The 17,641-nt window shown below is 34.3% G+C and overlaps 1 protein-coding gene across 1 annotated transcript; it reads right to left on the bottom strand.

The window, feature by feature from the left end:
• Positions 1 to 3,230: 3,230 nt before the first annotated feature.
• LOC11428478 (uncharacterized) lies at positions 3,231 to 11,029 on the bottom strand. The gene is made up of 6 exons (XM_024780591.1): positions 10,875 to 11,029; positions 9,907 to 10,240; positions 9,690 to 9,774; positions 9,500 to 9,586; positions 9,164 to 9,400; positions 3,231 to 3,307 (listed from the first exon to the last, which is right to left on the bottom strand). The coding sequence occupies exons 1-6, from the start codon at positions 11,027 to 11,029 to the stop codon at positions 3,231 to 3,233; spliced, it is 975 nt and encodes a 324-aa protein (XP_024636359.1).
• Positions 11,030 to 17,641: the final 6,612 nt, after the last annotated feature.

Below are 17,641 nucleotides of genomic sequence, written 5' to 3'. Positions count from 1 at the left end.
TTTGCCTCTATTTAACCAAAGTATCTACTTCTCACGCGTCCTATCGTTTTTTAAAAAATTCCTATTGAATTTTGGATTATAAAATCCAAACACATTTTGGATGCGTTCCGATTATGTACTCCAACATATGCTTATACATAATTAGCAATTAAAATCTTTCTTATTTCAACAGTTTTGAATTTTACTTTTAAAAACAAAGTTAAAAATGATAATACCCGTCAACTAAGATTATAAAAATACCATCAAAAAATTCTAAAAATCAAATAAAACTAATGCAAATTTTTTTGGATTTTATTGAGAATATGAAAAAAAATGAAAAAATGAAAAATGGGTCTAAACGATGGAATTTTGGATTTTGAGGAGCGGAATCCCACAAGAAGTTCCTTCTCAGTGAGTCTTGATTCTTGATTTTTTTTTCCTGATTTTATTGGAAAATTTCTGAGCAATTTGATCAAGTAGTCCCCAAAAACCGGATTTTAAACTGAGAACGGCTAACAATGACCTAAAACATGCTCAAAATTTATGCCGATACAGTTTGAATTATATAATCAAAATTATTTTTCCTCTGAATAAGGGTGTTTAGGAGTTGTTCGGATTCTATAATTCGAAAAAACATGGAACACGCCATATTTTTTGAGGTTTTTGAATTATAGAATCCGAATTGGTGAAAAACTCAATTTTTTACCCCATAACAATGAAAAAGCTCAATTCAGATTTAAAATTCCAAAATCACATAAATATAGAGCGCACGAAAAATGGATAGGGTGTGAAAAGTAATAATCTAACCCATAATGGCTACCCAAACTGAAATATAGTGCCCATTAAAAATTTTGGGCTTTTTCTTGCTTTATTCTTCCAACTTTAGGATATTGGTTTTTAGGCCCCCTCAATTACTAACAAGGCCCCTAAAATGTTGAAATTGTCCTTTTTATAATGATTGGAAGTTACAATTAATGGTATTGGAAGTTATCTTCCTATTGCGTATTTCTCAGGTTTCTTATGCATCAAAAGTTACAATGTTCCCAAGTTTCTTTTGTATCAGAAGTTATTTTGGGATCTCTTTTTTGAAGTCCATGGAAGGCTATTTCTCGATATCATTGAAATAATTTCTGATGCACTCCTACATCGGTTTTGAAACAATTTTTCACCAAATATAACATCAAATTACAACAAACATTTTTTTCGTCAAACGTACAGACAGATTAGTTTTTCGTCCCTATAAGATTAACTATAAGAACATCAGCAAATTCAAACCTTTCTCTATCCAAAGTGACACTGTCCGTTTGAAGATAATGACCACAATCCATCACAAAAAGTTTCAAAAAATTCTCAATTCACACATGCAAAGGTATCCCATATAATCGCAACCAAGCACCGCTCTGAAAAGGCATAATCAACTTATCCCACCTCAAAAAAGAAGAGAAAAAAATGATGAAAGAAATGATTTGCCCTATCAATTATCGACATAACATCTTCATCTTCCTCTGATAGAGAATGAATAAACACTTTATCAGCTCCCATTGGTATAATATCTAAATCTTTGAATCCAACATCTTCTATTCGCTGTTGAACCAACGATATAGCTTCCCCATTAATCACCGTCGCTACCACTCCCTTCCCTGCCCACTTTAAAATCATCCATATTCGACCTATACATACGAACCAACTTTTGCGACGGAATTCTTGGACCACCATTACTAATAACTGTTGAATCCTTCAACCCTTTTATAACTTCAACCACACGAGGAACCTCATGCACAGTTGCCCTTCCCCTTGTCGCCCCCCAATCATAACTCCACCTCTCCTACCCTTACTCCCTCCACCTTGTCCCCCGTCTCCCTCACTAAACCCACCTCTTTTCCCCCTTCTCCTCCGCCTCCCTTGCCCAATCTCATCATTTTTTCTCCATCCCCCTTACGGACTTTCCCATGCACCTCCCTCATAATAATTTTTTTCTCCCTCCCCCTTACGACCTTCCCATGCACCTCCTTCCTAATAATTTTTTCTCCCTCATCTCTAACAACCTTCCTTCCATCATCACCACCTCCTTCTCCTCCTTAACCCTTCTCCACTCCTTCAAGGCAAACTTATGAACCCTTGTCAACTTTTGCACGGATACTACACTGACCAAAACATACATCATTGAAAGCATACGACAACTTGGCAACATCCCTAAACCTTAGAAAATCTCACCAAGCCCTACAATTCACCATAGACATTACGCTTACTAGCAACAAACACATTCTCGAGAATTCCACATACTTCAAAAGTCTTTCGTAAATAAAAATGAGAATTTTTTTTTCTTTCGGAAAGTTCGTAAAATAGAAAGTGACAAACCTTTTGTAACCGGAAATCGCAAAGTCACTGGAGTCTCCAACCAAAGCCTCACGGGATCGCGGTGGATAGGCCACACCATCAATCACGCGTCGCCTCTTCTCCTCCATAGGTGATCGATACCGTTCCCTAGAATGACAATCTTCCCACACAAAACCCCTAAACCTAGACTACCTTGACTCCATGCCCAAACCACCTCTTTGCCGCTTGATCTCCCGCTGCCTGTCCTGACTTAAATCATCATGTCTTGACGCTTTCCGATGTCTCGGTATCACGTCCTCTCAATCTCCCCTATACCCCCGATTTCCGGCACCCTGCTTGAACCCCTCCCCACCTTGTTGTACCTCACTTTCGGCGAAAACGACCGGATCGATTGCCCTAAGCGATGCCTAGAGCTACCGCCTCTCTCTCTATCTCTACCTCTCATTTTTCCTTACGACCAGAAATACAAGAATCCACGGTCACACAATTGAATCGCTATTGATGCAAAATCGTGCTTGCAGTTTATGGTGTACAAGCGAAATTCAACACGCTGCCATTCAAATGTATTGGAACATATAAATCTAATCCCCGTTTTGGTATCAGATGGTTTAGTTCTACGATATTGTGCTTGTTCTAGTTATTGCACGCAAAATAGAATATATTAATCAAACAAAAAGTTCTATCTAACACCTTATCCACACATCTATATTTGGAACTATTTTGAAACAACAACAAGCTCTTATCTTAATTTTTTTTTGAAGGAATGGCTCTTATCTTATGAATGCAAGAGTTCCATTTGTTGGATATGGTTAAATAAGAAATGGCATTTAAGTGCTACAAAATATCTTGAATCCTTGATACATCATACTTTTTAGAAATAGGAAATGATTTTGTAAAAAAAAACATAAACAGCCCTAAAGGTCCCACTGAAGAACTCTATTAGCAAAAACGGCTACAATAACTGGACCAGTCAAATCGCCAACAGCACAACCTGAAAAACATAGAATTTAAATAACTATGAATAATCATGCTAATGAAATTTAAGTAATTAATTACTCTCTCCATTTCTAAATGACTATTTTCAAGACACAATTTTTTTAAAATTTTACTCCATAGTTAATAATGTTCACACAACTTGTCATTATACTCGATTACATATTTACGGCAATAACTAACATTCGATAGTTAATAAAAATAATTTTAAAAAATTATTAAATCATTCACCGTCTTTCTTAATATGTGTAGAAAAACCTGAACTCCTGTGCAGATAATTTTGCTAATATAGGTTAAGTTCTATCTTCATTTGTTTGGTTCCTTTCCCTCCCTCCACATAGTAGGGCATGATTATATCACAAATAGGTTAGATTTATCTAACTTCAGGTTCACTTCCTTTTGAAGAGGTTTTGGCCAAATCCCCTCTTCTTTCTTTGTATGCTTATATTTTATTAATCTATCTTGGTAATGCACTTTGCATTACTTTTGGTTTAACAAAAAAAAAGTGTAGAAAAACCTTAAAATTTTTTGATAGTGCTTGAATAATTTATAGATAATCTTACCAATCCACTGGCCAATTGAAGGACGAATAAGGGTAGCTCCAATCCCTCCACCAATTGATGCAAAAATTAGAGATGCATTACACCTAAGTGTAGCTAAGAAAACATTCTGTTTGAAAATTCTGTTTCTTTCAGCTTTGTTAATGCTACCATCCTCATTTCTTGACTTTGTAGCAAAGAATTGAAATATTCTGACCCCTACTTGGACAATCCATGATGCTGCAATACCAAGCATGTTACCTATACACAAACATTAGCACAAAAAAATGTTATAAGTAAAAAAAAAAAATCAATCAACCTTATAATAAAAATATAATTGATCATTCATTGTTTTGACCTCGACAAATTGCTTTGCTCACAGAAAAGAAGTAAATTATTACTCTAGAAGTTATTACTAGCTACTTTGTGGTTGCATGTGCATACATGTATTACTCTAGAAGTTGGAAATATTACTCTAGAAGTTGGAAATACTGGCATTTATACTCTACTCTAGACATAATATTTGCCTCTGTTTAACCGATAGACTATTCCACCCTATCTATTTCTTACGCCTTCTATTGTTTTTACAAAAATGTTCATTGGATTATAAAATCTGAACACAGTTTAGATGTGTTTCGATAAAATCACAACATTTTAAAACTTAGGGGGCGAAAAGTGCAGTTTAAACTAATATAAAAATATGTTTATACATAATCAACCATCAAAATCTTTCTCATTTCAGAAGTTTTGAATTTTGCTTTTAAAAACAACCATAAAACAAAGTAAAAAAAAAATGATAAAAATTTGTCAAATAAAATTATAAAAATCAAATAAAACTAATGCAAATTTTTCAGGATTATTTTGAGAATATGAAAAAAATTTAAAAAATGAAAATGGGTATAAACGATGGAATTTTTTATTTTGAGGAGCGGAATCCTACAAGAAGTTCCTTCTTAGAGAGTCTTAATCCTTGATTTTTTTTTTTCTTTATGATTTTATTAGAAAGTTTCAGAGCAATTTGATCAAGTAGCCCAAAAACCAGATTTTAAACTAAGAAAGACTAACAATGACCTAAAACAGAAGGATGCGAGCTAGGAATATTAATATGGTCCTTAAACTAGCTAGCTATGTTATAAACATGCTCAAAATTTACGCTGATACAATAATCCAAACTGTTTTTGCTCTGAATAAGGGTTGTTTAGGAGGTGTTCGGATTCTATAATCTGAAAAAAAAAAAAAAAAACATGGAGCACGCCATATTTTTTGAGGTTTTTGAATTATAGAATCCGAATTGGTGAAAAACTCAATTTTTTTATCCCATAAGAATGAAAAAACTCAATTCGAATCTAAAATTCGAAAATCACATAAATATAGGACGCACGAGAAATGGATAGGTTGTGAAAAGTAATAGTCTAACCGATATTGGCTACCCTAACTGAAATATAGAGCCCATTAAAATGCTTTGGGCTTTTTCTTGCTTTATTCTTCCAACTTTATAGGATATTGATTTTTAGGGCCCCTCAATTACGAATAAGCCCCCTAAAATATTGAAATTGTCCTTTTTATAATGATTGGAAGTTACAATTCAATGGTATTGGAAGTTATTTCCCGATATCATTGAAATAATTTCCGATGTACTCCTACATCAGTTTTGAATCAATTTTTCCACCAAGTTGGCTTGGGATCTTGGAGTTTGCTCCTCCAGAGGTCTCAGGTTTGATTCCCACTGGTGCCAATTTCGGTGGGCTAAGTCCATACAGAGCTTGCTCTGGCTTTAAACGGGGCCCCCGTAAGTGGGCGGTGGGATTAGTTCCCTCGGATTAGTCGATTCTTGGATCGGATACCGAGTTGTCAAAAAAAAAAATTACAACAAACATTTTTTTTCGTCAAACGTACATACAGATCAAACACAACTTAGATTATAGAACATAAAATTTAGGACTAAATTAGTTTTTCGTCCAAAGTAACACTATCCGTTCGAAGATAATGACCACAATCCATCTCAAAAAGTTTCAAAAAATTCTCATTGCACACATGCAAAGGTATGCCATATAATCGCAACCAAGCACCCCTCTGAAAAGGCATAATCTCCTTATCCCACCTCAAAAAAGAAGAGAAAAAAATGACGAAAGAAATGATTTGTCCTATCAATTAGGAACATAACATCTTCCTCTGATAGAGAATGAATAAACACTTTATCAGCTCCCATTGGTATAATATCTAAATCTTTAAATCCGATATCTTCTATTCGCTCTTGAACAAACAATATAGCTTCCCCATTAATCACCGTCACTACCACTCCCTCCCCTGCCGACTTTAAATCATCTATATTCGACCTTTACATACAGACCAACTTTTGCGACAGAATTCTTTGACCACCACTACTAATAACTGTCGAATCCTTCGACCCCTTTATAACTTTAAATACACGAGGAACCTCATGCACCTCTACCCTTCCCCTTGTCACCCCCAATCCTAACTCCACCTATCCTACCCTCACTCCCTCCACCTCGTCCCCCGTCTCCCTCACTAAACCCACCTCTTTTCCCCCTTCTCCTTCGCCTCCCTTGCCCAATCTCATCATTTTTTCTCCATCCCCCTTACAGAGTTTCCCATGCACCTCCCTCATAATAATTTTTTTTTCCCTCTCCCTTACGACCTTCCCATGCACCTCCTTCCTAATAATTCTTTCTCCCTCATCTCTAACAACCTTCCTTCCATCATCACCACCCCTTTCTCCTCATTAACCCTTCTCCACTCCTTCAAGGCAAACTTATGAACCCTTGTCAACTTTTGCACGGATACTACACTGACCAAAACATACATCATTGAAAGCATACGACAACTTGGCAACATCCCTAAACCTTAGAAAATCTCACCAAGCCCTACAATTCACCATAGACATTACGCTTACTAGCAACAAACACATTCTCGAGAATTCCACATACTTCAAAAGTCTTTCGTAAATAAAAATGAGAATTTTTTTTTCTTTCGGAAAGTTCGTAAAATAGAAAGTGACAAACCTTTTGTAATCGGAAATCGCAGACTCACCGAAATCTCCAACCAAAGCCTCACGCGATCACGGTGGATAGGCTACACCATCAATCAAGCGCCTCCCCCTTTCCTCTATAGGTGATCGCCGCACCTTACAATTAATGTGACTTCGACTATAGCTTCAGAATGCTGATAGATACCGTTCCATAGAATGACGATCCTCCTCCACAAAACCCCTAAACCTAGACTGCCTTGACTCCATGCCCAAACCACCTCCTTGCCGCTTGATCTCCCGTTGCCTGTCCTGACCTCAATCATCATGTCTTGACGCTTTCCGATCACGTCCTCTCAATCTCCCCTATCCCCCTAATTTTCGGCACCCTGCTTGAACCCCTCCTCACCTTGTTGTACCTCATTAAGCGATGCCTAGAGCTACCGCCTCTCTCTCTATCTCTACCTCTCATTTTTCCTTACGACCAGCAATACAAGAATCCATGGTCACACAATTGAATCGCCATTGATGCAAAATTGTGCTTGCAGTTTAAGGTGTACAAGCAAAATTCAATACGCTGCCATTCAAATGTAGGTGGCATTTCACATGGGAAAGGATGAGAAAGTTGGATTCAATGATTAGATTAAGTGAAGAACATATTCTTAACATGCTCTCTCAACTCTAGATTTTTCTTCACACTATCTTCCAACAATTTAAAAATTCTGAATATTAATTTTCAGAAATTAAAAAAATCAAAAAAATATAAAAAAATTCAGATAATTTTTTTTTTTAAATTCTGCAATTCATTTATTGAATGTTAGAATTTCTTTTTTTTGAAAAAATGAAAAAAAAAATTGTTCAGAATTTTATTTCAAAAACCTTATTTTCCAGAATTTTATTTTCTTAGAAAAATAAAATACTTTAATTTCAAAATATTTTTTTTAGGATTTTTATTTTATTTTTCAGAATATCTTATTTTATTATGAAATTAAAAAATATATTCTTTTTAGAAAAATAAAAACTTAGTTTCCAAAATTTTATTTTTATTGAAATAATTTTTTTTTCAAAAAAACAAAAATCTAACATTCAATAAATGAATTACAGAATTTAAAAAAAAAAATTATCTGAATTTTTTTATATTTTTTCGATTTTTTTAATTTCTGAAAATTAATTTTCAGAATTTTTAAATTGTTGGAAGATAGTGTGAAGAAAAATCTAGTGTTGAGAGAGCATGTTAAGAATATGTTCTTCACTTAATCTAATCATTGAATCCAACTTTCCCATGGTGGGAAAGGATTAACCTTTCCCATGTGAACACACACCTCAAATGTATTGGAACCTCTAAATCTAATCCCCGTTTTGGTATTAGACGGTTTACTTCTACGATATTGTGCTTGTTCTAGTTATTGCACGCAAAATAGAATATATTAATCAAACAAATAGTTCTATATAACACCTTATCCACACATCTATATTTGGAACTATTTTGAAACAACAACAAGCTCTTATCTTTATTTTTTTTTGAGGGAATGGTTCTTATCTTATGAATGCAAGAGTTCCACTTGTTAGATATGGTTAAATAAGAAATGGCATTTAAGTGCTACAAAAAATCGTGAATCCTTGATACATCATACTTATTTGAAATGGAAATGACTTTGTAAAAAAAAAAAACATAAACAGCCCTAAAGGTCCCAGTGAAGAACTCTATTAGCAAAAACTGCTACAATAACTGGACCAGTCAAATCACCAACGGTACAACCTGAAAAACATAGAATTTAAATAACTATGAATAATCATGCTAATGAAATTTAAGTAATTAATTACTCTCTCCATTTCTAAATGACTATTTTCAAGACAATTTTTTTTTTAATTTTACTCCATAATAAATAATGTTCACACAACTTGCCATCATACTCGATTACATATTTACGACAATAACTAACATTCGATAGTTAATAAAAATAATTTGAAAAAATTATTAAATCATTTACGGTCTTTCTTAATATTTGTAGAAAAACCTGAACTTACGTGCGGATAGTTTTGCTAATATAGATTTAGCTCTATCTTCATTTGTTTGGTTCCCTTCCATTCCTCTACAGATTAGGTAGGATTATATCACAAATAGGTTAAATTTACCTAACTTCAGGTTCACTTCCTTTTAAAGAGGTTTTGGCCTAATCCCTCTCTTCTTTCTTTGTATGCTTATATTTTATTAATCTATCTTGGTAATGCACTTTGCATTACTTTTGGTTTAACAAAATAAAATGTGTAGAGAAACCTTAAACAATTGTGATAGTGCTTGAATGACTTGACTTATTGATAAACTTACCAATCCACTGGCCAATTGAAGGACGAATAAGGGTAGCTCCAATCCCTCCACCAATAGATGCAAAAATTAGAGATGCATTACACCTAAGTGTAGCTAAGAAAACCTTCTGTTTAAAAATTCTGTTTCTTTCAGCTTTGTTAATGCTACCATCCTCATTTCTTGACTTTGTAGCAAAGAATTGAAATATTCTGACCCCTACTTGGACAATCCATGATGCTGCAATACCAAGCATGTTACCTATACACAAACATTAGCACAAAAAAATGTTATAAGTAAAAAAAAAATCAATCAACCTTATAATAAAAATATAATTGATCATTCATTAATTGTTTTGACCTCGACAAGTTGCTTTGCTCACTGAAAAGAAGTAAATATATGTTGGCATTTTCCTTCCCGCCTTGCGAGCTGCCGATGTAGGAACATCTGTTCACCAGAACGCATAAGTTGAATGCCGAAAATTTTGATAGAATAGGATCATAGTTTATTTGATTTTGTTATGTTCATTTTTATATGTATATAAGAACACCTTTAATAAGTCTCCATGCCATTTTTCTTGAACCATAATGGAAAGTAATTCTTTCTAAAATGCGTCTAGTTGTCACAACCGTAACCTGTGATGAATTTGAAACAATGTTATAGTAACAATTGTCTATAGAAAAATCTGTTGAACAATGTTATTGTAAATATTGCATATGCCATAATTTTTTATTCACTAACTATGGAATACATATAATAAGGCTTACCTCCCTGACAATTTGGAGCACTGACTTTTTGAAAGGAACAGTGAGCTTGCTACGAAGTTCATCATGATTGTCTAGAAATAAGTCATGATGATCTTGTTCCATCTTTGCATGAGGCTCCAAAAGAGGCAAATAAAACATCAAGAATGACCTCAATGAAATCAGTCCAAATGACCTCAATTCAAAAGCAGACCACAATGGTTTAAGTTCAAAATTGTAGGTCTTTACACCATACTTTAGAGAATCATGGTAAAAATATTTCCCTGGCGAAGTTCGAATGCCGGGAAGGTGTTCGTCAGCAGTTGCCACTCCAGCATCACAATATGCCACTGGTGTCCTGAAACTGAGTGTTTTGTGTTCTAATGTTAACTAAAGAAGGGAAATTTGGAGGGAAAATAAAGTTAAAGGCATGGTTTTTAATGAGGAATGGTGCCAACATTCAATTTTCAACTATTCTTATATTTCAAACAACAATGTATATTTTTATACAAAAATCATGATAAAATGTATAAAAGTTGGACATGAATTTTTGCAATAAGGAAAAGTATGAAAATAGATTCTCTGCAATTGGGATATCACTTAATTTATTCACGCAGTCAATGCATCGATAATTGTTGGATTTGGATCATACAGTTCACAAAATATGCATATTTGATTTTAAAAAAAAAAATATCTAAAACATCAAACTTAAAATTTGGATCGTTTGATCTTGATCCAACAATCATTAATGTGTTGACTGCGCATAATCCAGGGTATTCCAACCACAAGAAATCTTGATCATAAAATCATGCATTCTTTTTTGGTTACAAAATCATGCATTCATGCAAAGTAATACCACACTATACCATAAAAGAAGATTAAAAAACTCATTAATCCATGATAAAACAACCATGATTAACATAAAATGTTGAACGTTGATATTACATTTGGATAAAATTCATGTGTAGAGGAAAAATGGTGAAAGATGATACCCAAAGAAATCATTTGATGCAAACGAGGCTCCAGCAGAAATTGAGGCAGCAGTGGCAGATGTAGAAAAAAGCCAAGAAGATGGATTGGTATATGCCTTGTTAAAGCTTTGTTGGTTTTTCCTCCATAGATCTACAAGCAATGTTATTCCCACCATTGTACAACCTTATACACATTAAAACACTAATTAATCAGTGTGACAAATTAAACCAATCTCCCTATACAACAATCATCATTAAAGAAAAAATCCACAGAAGAATATTAGATAGTGCATTCATATAAGTTTACAGAAAGTGTAATTCAGTTTTGATTATTAAATTGACGTAAGTTTCACATGCATTGAAATTAATGAATATCTTCACATCTTAAGAGTACTACAACATACAACAAATATACCTTGTTGTTGGGTTTGAGACAAAAGCAAAATTGGAATAATTGAGACAAAGTGCAGTTGGAAAAAAAGAAGGAACAGTTAATTAAGAAAGTAGTTATAGAAGAGACTTTTGTTGCGACAATTTGGATCTGTCTCTTTCCAAACCACAAGAAGGCTTACACTTGTTTACTTCAGTTATTTGAGATGGAAAAAAAAAACTAAAAACTAAAAACTAAAAAAATAATAAATATTATTTTTTTTACATCAATGAACTCAATGAATTCATTCGATATGAACGCCATGGACAGCGTTGTTCTAATCAAAGAGTAAGTATTGTTGCTATTTATTTGCCTTCTAACAAAACTTACGTACCCGTTCAAAAACAAAACTTACACAAAAATAAATAAATAGAAAATCGAAATATTAAGCTTCGATAATACGGTCAAATTTGGATATTGATAAAAACACTTTAAACTTAAATACGTTTTTGTCCTTTACTTTAATTGAAATTGTTTTTTTTCTTTTTTCTTCGTGAAGTATAACGTGAATATTCCCATATCCAAAACTGAACTAGGTGGTGATTAATTTCTCCCGTGGTTGCTACCTTTTTAGTGGATTTAGGCCATGATCTGATGGTTGCGACCGTGCTTTCATCAAGGGTTTTCGTGCTCTCTTAAAGATGACGGTATTGGCCTTTGCGATCATGTAAAAAATAGGTTATATCTCCTAGGACTGGGGGAGCCTCTGAAAGGCCAAGGTGATGTTGGAGGCTGGTGAAAAGGAGAAAATTGTCAATCTTGAACTGTTGGATATGATAAGTAACTCAAGGTGGAAAATTATATGAGTGCAACTCTAGATTAGGAGATCATGGAAGGGCAGTAGAGAGTCGAACAAAAGTCAAAAGTCATTGATGATTAAATTTGACATGTGCACCAACCGTTTTTAAGTAATGAATAGTAAGTAAAATCGTCTCCACATGGATTGTCGTTTCAACCAGGCAACTTGTTAAGAAACCGATTCAGTCCACATGGAATGTCTCTAGCTAGAAATTTCTTGTTCGAGAATGCGTTCATGCTACACATGCAAACTACTCAAGAAAGCATCAGAATGATCGCAACAATAAATCGAGAGGCCATCCAAGAACACATAGAGAAATGTTGGACAAAATGTACAAATCGATAAACACCATGATCATGGATTTCACAAGATTCAAAGAAAGGAATCAGGTTACCAATCAAATGGGAATGAGAGTGGAGCTAAGAATTAAAAAGAAATTGGCACCTCTGGAGGTTAAGGAAAGTGAAGCATCCTTAGAAACACGCAAGGAAGATGAAAAGGACAACCCAAGAAAAGGCAGGAAGGAGAACACCATAATATGTGAGCCTCTTATTGACAAAGATTCCATATTGAAATAGACTCAAGCCTTGCCCGTAATTAGTATTACCCTTTACATTGATTCCATCCGAGGTGTCAATTGGACAAATGCGTCCATAGTGACTAGGATGGATATCCCGTATCCGAAAACTAGCAGTTCGCCCCGTCAATCCTCCAGGACCCAAATAACTCAATTTTCTCCCATGAACTATTTGGGTCAATGGATTGGTTCGATCTAAAACTTGTTTAATTTTTCTTATCACAACATTGTACAATGGAAGAAGAAGTGACGCTCCGTCGATGGAGGCCTTGCTTTACTCCTCTTTACTGGGATGCGGGGACATAGCCATGTCGGGTACTCACTCCACTCATCTCCCTCATAAGTGGGAGGAAATTTATCATAGATTTATTTTGTTTCTTTTAGTGAAACGTTAGTGATAGAATTATTAGTATTTTGCAACTCCAGATTTATTATCTTGTAGAGTTGACTTACAAATGACTATAGTCATTGTGGGTATGTTGGTGATTTAATTGTGGTATAACTTCAATTTTAAGGCATTCAAAATCCTCATAATGCGAACCTTATTTAATTTTTCAAGTTTGTAGGCTCATGTCCACGTACTCATTAAGATCTTGTATGGGTTTTCCTAATTATCAATAAGTTCCCCTTGGTAGACATTGTTTTTTACATCCACTGTTTGGAGTACTAAATCTCCCAGTTTAAAGTCAGTCATATGGGATCCCCTTATAGTTGTAGTGGGCTTTAACATTTCGTTTAACCAGATCTACTTATACCGATACCACTTATACTTTAACCCCTACAAACCATTGAAAGGGATAAAACTTGGTATATTCTGTGGGGGTGAAGATAATGAGAAAGGGATAAAATTGGAATTGTATATTATTTGTAGGGGTAAATGTATAAGTGTAGGTGGTGGGTGATTTTTGGGTCGTAATCAAGAATTTATGTTGCTTTATTTCAAATGTCATGCAAGGTGACCCATATAACTGAATGATCAATGGAGAGTTGGTAGTGGGTGAATTTTGGGTCATAATTAGGTATTTATGTTAGTAACCATGTGAATAAGTTTGCACTTTGTTGTAGACATCCGACAAGTTCCACCCTTACTTGTTCGGAGTATTATGAGGTGATTGTCCCTAAGAGTGACAATAACGAATTTCCTTCCATAATTGGTCTTTCGGTTTTCCTTATGGCGTCGAGGGTTGATCATTTGTTCTTCTGCCTCATCATCGATGAAGACTGCCTAGTTTTACATCTAATTCATTGGTTCATACAGTGTAAAATCTGGGAAATAGATAACCCCTTATTAATTTGAGGTCAGCTTGAATAGTTTATACTATAGTGTCTTATGTGTGATATTTCATAGGGTAAATATCCCTTTTCGTCCCTGTAATATGAGCGAATTCCAGTTTTGGTCCCTGTAAAAAAAAGTTTAGATTATGTCCCTATCATTTGAGATTCTTCCACTTTTGGTCTCTCATTGAAACATGTCAGCAGAATCTGCTTACGTGTCTAGCTAACTGTGTAATTCTTTTATTTTTTTAATAAATTTATTTCCACGTGGCTTTTCTTTGATTTATAATTATTTTATACTTATTTAAAAAACTTAAAAATATCATTAAATTAGAAAAATAAAAAACTGAAACAAAACAACAACCCCTCTTCATCTTATTCAAACTCTCGTTCTTCTTCTTCTTCTTCAATGCAAAACCCTAAATCAAATTGAAACTCTCAAATCAATTAACACCACAAATCAAATGAAACCCCAACTTAAAAATTCAGATCTGAAGCGTTAAGAAACAAATGGACAAAAGCAATTCGAAACTCAGATTCGAATGAAGGAGGGGGAAATTCGAAACCCTAAAACCGCAAATGGATATTCATACACGCACAACCCACTGGATCAAAAGGATATGTGTTTGGGTTTTTATTTCCATTGTTTTTTCTGGAAAAACATTGTATGGGTTTCTGTAAAATTGGGTTTTTGCTTGTTTTAAACTTCGGCGGCTGTTTATTGCGTGGATTGATGGTGTCTGTGTATTTTGGACTAGTGTTAATTAATTTTGTAGGTACATAGAGAAGTAGAGGAAAGAAGGGGGACAATTGAACAACGGGGACCATGATGTTAACACAACGAACAATCTACTTATGGAGGAAGTTTGTCTGGGTTTAGAGATTTGGAATTAAGAGATTTGAGTGTTTCTGGTTGTTGAGGTAGAGGGTGCGGTAGGCATATGGGTTGTCCAGGGGATGAACTTGGTCATGAAGAAGATGAAGCTTTAAGAACAAAATAAGAAAGATGCAGATGGAGTTTTGATTTTATTATAAGTTAATTTATTTTAATTCAAAAATTTGATTTCAATTGTTTAAATAAATGTAAATAAAATAAAAGCCATGTGGAAATAAATTTAATGAAAAAAATAAATAATTACACAGTCAGCATGACACGTCAACAGATTCTGCTGACCTGTTACAACGAGGGACCAAAAGTGGAAGAATCACAAATGATAGGGACAAAATCTAATTATTTTTTTTACAGGGACGAAAAGGGGTATTTACCCTATTTCATATTCAAATGTAAGATTGACATTATGGCGCACAGTTGAACGATGATTGTCTATTAAAAAATACATTTGAACATTGATATGTTGTCAACCACTAGGAAGCACATTTTGACTGTCCTAATACATTCCCCCTCCTTCAAAGATAACCGTCAAATCTTTGTGGTTTTATCATGTTGTAGGTCGAAGGCACTGGATGGGCTGCTACAAGGTTTTGAACAAGTTGACAACATGACATCGTAGCTACTGCTTTGATCGACCATGACTCTTATTACTTTAAACCCGACTATATAGATCGTGATAATAAGTAGAAAGATGTGGGTTGTCATTCCTCCTAGTATAATTTTTTCCTAAAACCTCAACGGAAGTCTTCTGATACCTTTTTCGGTTGGATAGGTCGGCTGAGGGTCCTCTCTGTTCGGTTGGATAGGACGTTTGTGACATGCTCCCTCCATCGATTTTCATGGTTTGGGCGACGAGCTCCCATAAGATGTTGGATCTCAAGACAATACATGTACTTCCAGAAATTAGTGATATCCTTTGATCATGTCGTCAATGGTCAAGATCATTAGCAAGTTGTTGGCATCATGGCACTCCAATCACATGGGACTGGTGTGGAATCTCCATCGTAGACTTGGTTATTGCGGTTGATTTGGAACCTTTTCCATCTATTGATTATTAGTTTGATATTATGAAGAATTCGAAGGAACGATGTTACGAGAACCTCATTCCCTCAAACGACACCATTGATTTGTACACAATCAGAAGGGATGGCCAGAGTGGGTGCTTTAGAGCTGCTATGGTGGTTGACAATGGTATTAAATTGTTCATCACTAACACGAGATGAAGCATCTACAAAATTCAAGTGACAGCTTGATTGTTTGGAGGGTTTAGTGGGCTCTGAGCATTTTATTTACTAATTTGCGGATCTTTGCTAGTACAAGTGATCCGCGAGTGCATTTGAGCGCCTTATTGAGTCTTAGCTTTGTGAGTGGACTTTAACTTCGAGGATTGAGCCTTGTTCAAGTTTAAAATAATTACAATGATCAAAACTAGCAATTTTTCATAAATTCGAATATAAAATGAGATGTTTTTTTGGCGGATCAGACACAAATATTAGTATATGAAAAACCCTATGAAAAATTAATATGTTCTTATGTTGGACAAAACCAATTAATTAGCTACCACATTGACAAAACCCCATAGAACAAACCCTTTGAGATTATGAAAACAAGTGACAACCAACATCTAAATTTCTTCATGATCTGTGTGTGAAACCTTCAGCAGTAGCTTTATTGAGTGCGATCCAGGAATTATCTGATCATGATCATGTGTCTTGATTTCCACTTACCATGGTCTATATACATTTATACTTGTCCACCTAAAAATATATTATCTACTAAGTGTCCCCATCATTGACTCCCTCTCAAAATCTCCAACCAGCATGTGACTAGTTACAAAATAAATCATGATGTAGATGATAAGATAAAACCATATCAAATTCTTACTTGCAAGCCAAACGCAACCATGCATGCATAAATCATGATGTAGTTTCCATTAAGCTTTATCCTATCAAATTCTTACAAATATTTATATATTGAAAGATAACTAAAACTTAGTAGCTTGATTGTTATCTAATCTTTCAAAAACGCGTTACTCACCAAATCAAGGTGTCACTGTCAACTACTTCAACAACCTAGTCCACTTCTAAGTTGGGATCGTAATGATTCTGATTTTACAGTGGATGGATAAAGCCAAAAGAGAGCTATAAAATCTAGTCGAGAGTCTCACATTTGATGATATATGACTTTAATATGTGTTTATAAGTAGGAGGTAATCATCATTTTAAAAATCGTTTTCGTAAGATTGTGTAAGATCCTTAGATCAATCTAAACTACTTTTTTTTTTTAAGAAAAATGTTAATAATTAATTGTTATATTAATTTTTTTTCATCTTTCGTTCAAATTTAAATCCAGGAGCTCCAATGTTTTATCTCTTACCTCGTAAAATTAAACTACCTTCCCCATCAATCGTTTTAAACTACTATCAGAATCTCTCTAATATATGTCGGGTCATCCGCTATTAGACCATCTAGTTATACATTTGAATGACGTATGACTTAAAATTGTGATAACATAAGTGGAATACATCTTCCTACCTGATTTTGTAATGTTGAGTTTAGGGGTGTATATAGGTTGGGTCAACCTGAAAAACCTGGTTAAACCCATCACAAAACCCAACAAAATGGTTGGGTCGGATAATTGGGTGGGTATGGTTTCTAAAAATGAAAAACCTATAAAAATAAATGAATTATTGGTAAAACTAAACTCATATCCAAAAAACCTACTTACCTAATAATGTCGTTTTTTTTTTTTATTTTCATAGGAAAAAAGGAAAATACCAAAGGTTTTGATCATAAATCAAATTACATTTTCATTT

The sequence above is a fragment of the Medicago truncatula genome, chromosome 4 (assembly GCF_003473485.1).
Source record: "Medicago truncatula cultivar Jemalong A17 chromosome 4, MtrunA17r5.0-ANR, whole genome shotgun sequence".
Taxonomy (NCBI): domain Eukaryota; kingdom Viridiplantae; phylum Streptophyta; class Magnoliopsida; order Fabales; family Fabaceae; genus Medicago; species Medicago truncatula.
Note: the sequence above shows the minus strand (reverse complement) of the source record. Positions and strands in the feature narration are given on the sequence as shown.